The sequence below is a fragment of the Terrapene carolina genome, unplaced genomic scaffold, assembly GCF_002925995.2.
Source record: "Terrapene carolina triunguis isolate 2854851 unplaced genomic scaffold, T_m_triunguis-2.0 Scaffold210, whole genome shotgun sequence".
In the NCBI taxonomy this organism is placed as follows: Eukaryota; Metazoa; Chordata; order Testudines; family Emydidae; genus Terrapene; species Terrapene triunguis.
In genome coordinates, this window is record NW_020664561.1 from 13812708 (window position 1) to 13822963 (window position 10256).

At 47.7% G+C, this 10256-nt stretch overlaps 1 protein-coding gene across 1 annotated transcript; it reads left to right on the forward strand.

The window, feature by feature from the left end:
- The first annotated feature begins 7397 nt into the window (after positions 1 to 7397).
- LOC113407318 (zinc finger protein 253-like) lies at positions 7398 to 10013 on the forward strand. Its single transcript, XM_026655686.1, has one exon. It carries the CDS (start codon positions 7405 to 7407, stop codon positions 8569 to 8571), a length of 1167 nt encoding a protein of 388 aa, XP_026511471.1. The 5' UTR covers positions 7398 to 7404; the 3' UTR covers positions 8572 to 10013.
- Positions 10014 to 10256: the final 243 nt, after the last annotated feature.

Genomic DNA, 10256 nt, shown 5'->3' on the forward strand with positions numbered 1-10256 from the left:
GTCAGAGGAGGCTGTGCAGTTGGGTGTGGGGGGCTGGTCTCTGGCTGGCAGTCACAGCAGGGCGGGGTTGTCTCTGTCTCAGTCAGACGGGTTGGGCAGCGCGGGGGGCGGGCTCTGGCTCTGTCAGTCACACAGGGGTGTTTGTTTTTTTCCTTCCTGCAGGCGGTCCGGCAGACAATGGCTTCCGCCGGCCGGGCCGGGCTGTGAGCGGCGCCTGGGGGAGGCTGTCGGGCCGAGGCAGGCTGGGTCTGCCGGCCGGCGCCGTGCGGAGCTCGGCTGCAGAGCGGGGGCCTCCCCCGTGTGAGCGGTTCCAGTCCTGGGAGCGCCGGTAACTAGCCGCGGTTCCTCCCTGCCCCCCAGCCTGGGTCACCCCCTGCCCCGCTCGCGGCGGGGAGCTGCTGCCCGCCCCGGCGCCTTTCCCCCCGGCCATGGCCGGGCTGCTGCCCCCTCCCCACCGGGTACCAGCTGGCTGCTCCGGGGGCTGGGGAGCAGGTCTGGGTACCCCATTTCCTCCCCGTTCTCGGCCTGGCCCTGCCAAGTCACAAGGCCCAGGAGGGAAGGGGCAACCCGCAGGAGGCTGCTCCTGCTAGCAAGGGTGGGAGATGTGTGTGCCATGCTAGTGTGGGGAAGCGGGTACAGGAGTGGACCTTGCTCTGCAGGAATGGCCCGGCTGTAGCAGTGTGGGGAGGGGTTGCAGACCATGGGCAGAGTAGGTGGTGCAGAGTGACGAGGATACACAGGGGTGCGGGAACAATTCGTATAGTGAGGGTGCTGAGAGCCATTGAACCAAACTGTAAATGCTGTATATAATGGAAACCACTTCAAGCCAACAGGTGCAGCACCCGTGAGGATCCAGGCATTGCTATGCCAGCGGCTGGGAGGGTTGCATTGAAAGGCTAGCAGAAGGTAATGTCAGCAAAGAAGAGAGGAGTGGGGCAGACACAGTCTAAAAGATGAGTGTTTTCAGCAGGTGTATCAAAAGCACTGCTAGAATAGGAGTAAGGATGTCCGAGAGTCCTGCAGAGCTCTGCCTGGCACTGAGGAATAAATTCTTGAATGTATGTTAGTTTCACTATTGAAACTCCCTGTGGATAGATAAAGGAAAAGAGGGGCCAAGGAAACTGGTACAACCAGGAGGTGAGGGATGGGAAATTGAGAGGTAAACCCTGGTCTGGAGGGGGAGAAAATAAGTGGTAGTTGGGCAAAGCCAGAGAGAGTTGGGAGAGTTCTCAAGTGACTAGTATTTTGGAAAATTCATTTTGCCTTCTAAAATACAGGCTTGGTTTTCTATCTGGGAGAAGACAGGCACTTGAACTCAGAGAAATCTTAATCACTTGGAGCAGAACTTGGACAAAACTCAGCAAGAGGAAATCGGGAGACTGCAGGGAATAAAGAGAGATGGAGAGGGGTGTGGGAAGACCATGTTACATTAGCAAAGTGAAGCTGAGGTACATGTAGGATGTCTGTTAGGTATAAGGGGATGGCCATACTAGATTAGATCTGTGGTCCGTGTAGTTGGGTATCCGTCTCTGACAGTGGCCAGCACCAGATGCTTCAAAGGGCAAGAAACCCCAGTAGGTAGATGTGGGATAATCTGTCCCCGTGATGAACTCATTCTAATCTGTAATAGAGATTGGGCTAGATTGGCAATTTGGGTTTATTTTAGGGCTTGTCTACACTTAAAACGCTTCAGCTGCACTGCTTCAGCACTTCAGTATAAACACTACCTATGCCAACGGGGAGGATTCTTCTTTCAGAGTAGGTAATCCACCTCCCTGAGCTGTGGTAGCTAGGTCGACGAAAGAAGTATTCTGGGGGTTAGGTCAGTATAGCTATGCCTCTCAGGGGTGTGGATTTCTCACCCCCCCTAAGATGTATCTATACTTATGTAAATTCCTAGGGTAGACCAGGCCTTAGTGTTCATTCTAGTGGGACACTGGACTCTTCTAAAAGGAATAGTGGGGAAGGAGTGTCAGGAAAAGGGGAGGGAAGCTGCAGAAGCAACAAGACAAGTCTGGGGGCACATTGGGGAGGAGTTCCCTACAAACTGATCTTTGATATGCCTTAAATGAGAGCACAATCCTTTCAGGAAGCCTGTGTGGTTTGGGGAAATTACTTATGTCCAATTGTGCAGAAAACCCATGTTCCTCCTTGGAATCTAGACATTCCATAGGGAAGAATTGGAGAAATCCCATTTGTGTTTTGGATGCACACATAATTAGATGATATCTTTAATAATTATCAACTACTGAATCCAGAAACTATGATATAGAAAAATATAGATCAAAAATATTGTGGTAGCCCTTCAGCATATACAAGTACCTCAATCTGTATTAGTTTTTAAGGTTAGATTTGTGCATGTTTGTTTTTTAAACCGAACATGTTGAATATGTACAAAATCAGGAGGAAAAAGTCCTCTCCACCACTCTGACTTCAAAAAAAAAAAAAAAAAAAAAAAAAAAAAAAAAAAAAAAAAAAAAAAATAAAAAAAAAAAAAAAAAAAAAAAAAAAAAAAAAAAAAAAAAAAAAAAAGGCACTGCAGAAATTATTGAATCTGCACTTTCCTCCTCCTACACCATACATTAAGGAAGTCTGCAAAGGAATAGACCCACCTCTCTTGGACCCGTCTTATAAGTTGAGCGGTCAGAGTGGGTATTGGCAAAATTAGTTGGGAACCACTTGCGTGGGGAAGTAGCTGACAATTTAAACTTGCACATGTTAAGAAAAAAACCACAGGTTTGAGAAATCAGAGTACTCGCATCATCACCTGGTCAAATTGTTCCAGCAATTCTTTCCTAATTCTCTTCCTCTTCATCCCTCCCCGGCACAACTTCCTGCTATTTAGCGCTCAGCCATAGATTTTGTGTCTTGGGTTATAGTTAGAAAATCTTTTCTCAACTTGTTCATTTTTTCCAAAATCTCCTCTCTGTGGGACCAGCTGATTGTTACCAATGGTCTGGAAGACCCTGAAGAGTTTCACAATAATGCAAGTCATAATGACAGGCTGGAGATGGCTAAAGAGATCACAATGCTTTCTTGCCCCTGGTGATTTTGAGAGTGAACAGTATGAGCTTCTAGTTTTTGTAAAGTCTATCCAAAAACTAGACAAGCCATTTACAACACAAAACTTCCTCATAGCATGAGCTTCGGCAGCTTCTTTTGTCCCGTCCCCATCCTCAGCTGCTCATTGCTATGGGGTTGATTGTACAGTCTTTCTACGGTGGCTGGAGCTTGTAGCTTACATTTTATAATTAGTATCAGGAAAGAAATACTTGGTGGCAAAGCTTCCTGGTGATACTCATAAAAATTAAATGTCTCTTGCAACGTGGCGTGCAGTGGTGGTGGTGTCTGGGTCGGTCCCAGGATATGAGAGAGATGAGGTGGGTGAGGTAATTGGCTTAACATCTGGTGTACATCCTCCAGTGCACTAAATGCCCCAGTAACAACTGTGTGGGTGAAATGAGAATCACCATGCTGTCAAACTCTCACAGAAAATTGATTAAAAAAACAAAACAAAATACCATATTGCCTGTGGGCGAACATTTCTCATAAAGCAATCATTCCATATCTGATCTCTGTCCTCCTTCTTAAATGAAATCTGCACACCACCTTCAAAAGATGAGCCTGGGAGCTTTGCTAAGCACTAAAAATCATGGTGTTAATAAACATACTGGATTTATAGCTCACTACAAAAATTTGTAACCCATTAATCCTCTTTTGTCCTACAACTGCAAAGGTATTAATTGCCCACTTCACCTTAAATGGTCTCTTGCAGCACGTGTGAACTCCTTATGCTAAATAATCTGTTCCATCTCCTATTTAACTGTCACACTCTGATCACCTTTCCCAGACCTACAGAAGAGCTCTCTGTGAGTTCAAAAGCTTGTCTCTTTCACCAAAAGAAGTTGGTCCAATAAAAGATATTACCTCACTCACCTTGTGTCTCTAGTAACATACTTAACATGAATCTTATGATAAAGACCCTGGTTGCTGAAAGAAGCTTGTCTTCCTCTGGGAGTTTTGGTCCTGGGAATTAAAGATTAGACCTTTAGAGCAGGGGTTCTCACGATGACATTTTTGGTGGCCTCAGAGTGCGGCCGCCAACTCTTGCTGGTGGTCACTCTGACAATTTTTCCTAAAGTACTTAATTAACATTAGGAAAAATGAATAAATATGCACATACATATATATATATATGTCCAAATCATGGACATTTATTTATGTAGTGGGAGAGCAGTAAGAAGTAGAGCTCCCTGTTGAGTGCACCGGGAATTTGCTCCTATTCTCGTGCTCAGAGCCTGTCACGGAGAGGGAGCCCCTCATCCTGCTGGGGAGCTGCCAAACTCTGCAGCAGCCCAGAGCCATTGAGCTGCTGGGGTAGCTACAGCAACTGTAAACAGTGAGTGTGGACCCAAGCAGGGGAAGCTCTGCCGTGTTTCTCTATCCCTGCCTCCCGCGGCCCTTCAGCGAGCGCTCTTCCCGGGGAAGTTGGGTCAGGAACTCACCGGCTACCTGCGGGGTCCCAGGCTCCCTGTGCCCCAGGCAGGAACAGGGGAGTGCCCTGGTGACCAAACACTGCAGCTGCCTCCAATGAGAAGAGCCGGTGCCGTGCACATAGGTGCCGATTTCCCCTCTTCCCCTAGGTGCTTGACCCTCCCCTCCCCCCGCTCTGTCCCCACTCCACCCCTTCCATGAGGCCCTGCCCCAATTCCAACCGCTTCCCCAAATCCCCGCCCCTTCCCCGCCTCCTCCCCTGAGCGCGCCACGTTTCTGCTCCTCACTCCCCACCCCCAAGCGTGCTAAGGCTGCCAAACAGCTGTTTGGCGGTGGCCGGGTGGGAAACGCTTGGGAGGTAGGCGGAGGAGCAGGGACACGGCCTGCTTCGGGGGGAGGAGGAGCAGGTGGGGAGGAGGGGAGCTTGGCTGCCAGTGGGTGCAGAGCATCCACTAATTTTTCCCCGTGGGTGCTCCAGGCCCTGACCACCCATGGAGTCGGCGCCTATGGCCGTGCACACCACGCCCATGTATCTCCAGAGCCTGGAGCCTCCGAAGCGGCAGCGCCAGCACAAACACCAAGACTCTGCATTGCTGCCCTTGGTAATGCCTATTCAGGAGCAACAGCTGGGTGCTGCAGGGAGGGGCTGCTGCTTTGCCCCCCACAATCTCTGCCCACACTTTGGAGGCTGTCATGGCCGCAAAAAAATCTGTTGTTGCCTAATGCAGGGCCATAACCAGGGTGGGGTCACGTGCCCCTCTCCCCAGATTTCTGCCTTCCATTTAGCGGAGTTTGAAAACCGTCGCCTCCTGCCAGGAGCCAGTGGATCAGAAGCTGGTGGAAGCCTCTCATGCCGCTGGCTCTCTGTGCTGTGGGAGCCAGGGCGCTGGCTGGCTGCCTGGCAGCCCTCTCTGCCCTACTCCCTGTGCCAGGCCACCTCTGCACAGACAGGTGCTTCCCAGGCACGATGGGCGGAACAGCTCCAAGCTAACCCCCGACACACACTTGCCTCTCCCCAAAGGAGCCCAGTGCCAGCCAGCAATGCTCCCTGGAGCCAATCCCTGCTTGTACAGCCCAGCTCAGCAGCAACAGAGCCAGGAGTGCCAGGGCAGTGGCCAGCGAGCACCTCTGGGAGCATCTCATGGCAGCTGGGCTCTGCAGGCAGGGGCTGGCTCCAGGGGCAGCACTGGCCAGCGCCAAGCTCCGTTGGGGGAGAGATGAACGCGTATGAGGCACAGGTCGGACTGTGCTGCCCTGCCTGCGTGGGGAGTGCCTGGCCGTGCAGAGGTGGCCAAGCTTGGGAAACAAGGCCGGGATGGCTGCTGGGCAGTCAGCTAGCACCCTGACCCCCCACAGCACGGAGAGCCAGGTGCCTGAGCAGACCCTGAGCAGAGAGCAGCTCCCACCAGCTTCCGATTCACCGGCTCCTGGCAGGAGGCAATGGTTTTCAAACTGGGATGGGCATCCTGGGGAGCATGCCCCACAGTTTGAAAATCTCTGTGCTAAATGGAAGGCAGAAATCTGGGGGGCATGTGACCCCCCCCATATCCCGCTACACATTGCCTTTAGGGGGTGCAAATAAGCATGCTTGCCGTGGGCACTAAAATTCCTTGTTACGGCTCTGGCCTGGTGAGCTTGAATATCTCAAGCTGGCTCCTGCTGAAAGGGACCCATTTGTTAATTGCTCAGATGCAGGGGCTCTCTGATATGGAAACTTTAAAATATTCTGAAAAGAAATAGGCCAAGTAGGCAGAAGAAGGTGCATGGTCAGTAGGGATTGCAGCTCTCGATTTAACGTAGTTTAAAATATTTAATAAATTATACAGTACTAGCCCCCAGTCTGACTTGCACCAGCTAGCAATGAGAGATGATATCTTCTGGGGAACTTTCAAAGAAAATGGAGAACTCAGACATGTTTTTGGATTTGCCTGAGATTAAAGGGACAGAGACTAAAATAATAATAAAAGAAAATGCACTTGCTGCTTCTACTGTGTACCCTGGTGCACACTTCACACACAGACTGTGGATAATGATGACAGTCAACTGGTTAGGTCCCTAGTTTAGGATTTTGGCAGTCTGGGTTCAAGTCCCTGATCCCACAGACTTCTTTTGTGAACTTGGGCAAGTCACTTAGCCTCTCTGTGCCTCAATTGTCAATCTGTACAATGGTGGTGATAGCACTTCCCTCCCTCACAAGGTATTGTGAAGATGAATGTTAGATTTAGACTCTGTGCTCAGATACTGATGTAATATTAATGGGGGCCATGTATGCACTATAGCTAGAAAGTGCTTTACTTAGCTTAATTGTCAGAAAAGTGGGGAGATCCTGTAGCAATATATCTGGGCCAGCAGAGTTCAGATCTAACAAGTCACATTTTATGAAAATGTAATATGGGTATGGAGAATGGCAACAGAAGTGCTCAAAGAGAGGTGGTACTAACTTCTAAATAATTATTAGAAAAGAAAAACAAATTAGAAGGTGCAAAATATCACATCACCAAGTATTTGAGGTAGTTGCATATGGGTCATCCAGGTACAAGAGAGAATGAGATTTTTCTACTTCGTTTTATGATAAAACAAAGGAGAAAATCTTGCATTACCTGTGGCTAATTAAATATTTCAATTAAAAGAATTTTCCGTGTGCCAATGTAGTAAAATAGCAGGGTATCCTCTGGGGAACTAGACAGGCAAATGTCTCAGTATCCTTTGTTCACTTTTCCTGACATCAACGTCAGCAAGTCAGGTAATGAAATATTTTTTTCCCTCTCCTTGCCTCTCCCCCTTCCCCCTCTCTCTCCTTCCCCAGGAGGCTGCAATTGGAGCTGAAGATGAAAAGGTCTAATCATGAGAGAACATATGTACACGTCTCTATGATCACTCATCAGTAAGCACCTTCCATGACACCACAGGATGGATGTGGAGGTTGACTGGGAGTCTGATAATGACACTTGTGACACAGGTGAGGAGCATTCAGATGACTCCAGCCATATCTCTGAACGGATGGGTCGCAAAGCCAGCCTCCAGCTGGAGGTAGAGGAAGATTACTCACCACCATCTAGTCCTGCTTGCAGCCTTGCTGGACCTTCAGTTAGACAGGAACTCCCTGTAGAATTGCAGTGTGAAGAGGAGGAAACCTATGAAAACTACTACCAGAAGCGTGATTCAACCACCGCTGCGGTGTTTGTCACCTCCAGCACCAATTTTGACCTGCAATGTGAAGATGAGGATCTGGAGCTTTACTCCTCTGAGCACTCTGAGGAACCTCAGGGAGGGCTAAGTGAGGATGATGAAAACATCATTCTTATTGATGCCTTTGGTGAGGAGGACCTGGAGCCCATCTCTGGAGAAGCTTTGCCTTATAGGTGCAAGAAGTGTGGTGCCTCTTTCCAGGATCTGGGTGAATTACAGGAACACAAACAGATCCACCTGACAGAGCATTCATACCAATGCCCCATCTGCGGCAAAGAGTTCTTCCGTGCTGCGAACTTGCGAATGCACAAGCTCATTCATTCTAGTGACAGGCCACACAAGTGTCCGGAGTGTGACAAGGGGTTCATCCGCACGGCTGACGTCTGGAGGCACCTACGCAACGTCCACAAGATTGAACGTTCAAAAATTTTAGGAAATGGTATGGTTAGGAACCCATGGTCTTCAGTGCACCAGAACCAAAATGGTGGCGGAGATACCTATCAGCAGTGTTCAGATGACCAAAAGCCTGGAGGAGAACAGTCTAAACCTTACATCTGTCCAACATGTGGCAAAGGTTTCCATAAACCTAATTTGCTGTCGAAACACAAGGTGATCCACCGACAGGACAAACCATATCAGTGTCAAGAATGTGGAAAGTCCTTTATCCAGCTGCTCAGGTTGAAAAGGCATCAGCAAACTCACTCTGGAGAGCGCCCTTTCTACTGTGAGGAGTGTGGTGGAACCTTCACGCGGCTGGCATCACTACAGCGTCATCAGCGGATCCATACTGGAGAAAAACCCTACTCTTGCGCTTACTGTGCTCAAGACTTCACAGAGTCAGGCTCCTTGAGGAGACATGAGCGCACTCACCAAGTGAAGATGTCTTAGAGTCTGTAGTACCTCACCTGCTCTAGTGGTTGCTTTGTTTCCCTTCTTACCTGAGTGAAACCTGTCCACGCTTCTTAAGAAACCTCCATACTCTATGCACATAGGTCAGTCCACAGCTACCTTCCCCAAATATTGCCAATATGACTCTAATAAGGCAGCAGGAAGAACTCCATGATCTCTACAAGTAAAGACATAAGTGAAGAGGAAAAAGCCCCCGTGCCATTGAAGAATGAGGTTAGAGAATTTGTAGGACAAATGTAGAGAGTGAAGCCCCTTGGAGGTGCTGGACATTGTAGCTGGATTTCTTTTGGGGTGTGTCAGATTGAGTTTTCCCCAAAGATTGGTGTATTAAATAGAGCTTTGGTGCAGTCCTGACCCTGAACTGATGGGTACTGCTGTCTAGAAAGTAACTGCTCTCCAGCACCAGATTTGGAGATCTGTCATTGCAGGCCGTTGCCAGGACTGCACAGTCCTCTTAGTTAGATATAGCCCATCCGCACCTCTGTGAATTCTTTCATAGTTTTTAGTGAAGTACCTTTATTTGAAAGAGAAGGATCATGTCAGTTGCAAAATAATACTATCCAGGACTTTAATAAACTGGAAACTTAATTAACAGTTGCACCCTTTGCGCACACACTTGCTTATGGATATACTGATCCTTCATGTGCTTACATAACCCATGTCACATGTATGTATATTGGTGGATAGAGAGAGGGTTGTATGGCTCGCTGTGATGGTGCATATGGGTACCGTGGGTTGTCTCTATGGATCTATGCCAGTTGTGTCTAGGTGGAGAGCCTTTACCCTGCCCAGCTACTGTGTTACAGTAACAAATGTTTTAGAATTTAAAATCACAAAAATGCTAATTAAAAAAAATAAGGAAAATAGTGCTGTTTTTTTACACTGTATAGTACTTGGATTAAAGGTTCCTGATTCTAGCTCTGACTCTAGAAGATCCAATATGGTAAGTAGCATCAATCCTTATCACAAATTCTGGGGCATTTTTTTAAGGGATCCTGGCAATTTAATTTTTCTTTTTTGAACAGGCTAATTAAAAATCCTCAGTTTTGCGCTACTGAACCCTTAAAATAGCATGCCTTTAAATTTTTAAAACCATTCTTTTTTTAAAATGTGATGGCTTCTGGCTTTTTCCCCCACCTTTGTTTTTGAGAAGGGTCTTTTGGGTTGGCCTAAGAGGAACACCTCTCCTTCTGCATGCTCTTTCATTGTATATGCATACACCTGTTTGCTGACTGTTCACTCTTCATTTTGGCTCTGCTTCGCTATTACTGCTAAACACCCATTTTTTCAATGCTCTGAGAATGTTGTTCACAAAAACTGCATAGGGTCAGGTTCACTAAGTGTTGTCAAATGCACAAGTAAATAAACTAAAAAAGTGTGAACCATCTCTTTTCAGTCAAAGTAATTTTGGGGGTTACTTGTAACTATGGTAAGAACGATTACATACAAGGTTTTGTAATTTCAAGTTGATAGTGTCTCCTCAATCACTCAGCTAACCACTGGTACCATTATGTAAGACCTTTTATATAACTTAATAGTAAGTAGGGACTTGAATGAGAGAGCTTGTAATTGGTAAAAGTCTCTTTAAGCCTCACCTGACCTTCCTGTTGTTTCCTCTGCTTCCAACATTGGACATGCCAACTGCTCCTGTAGCTGGCTATATA

Excerpts from the sequence above, each read along its gene's own strand:
- LOC113407318 (XM_026655686.1), top strand. The coding sequence starts at position 7,405 with ATGGATGTGGAGGTTGACTGGGAGTCTGATAATGACACTTGTGACACA.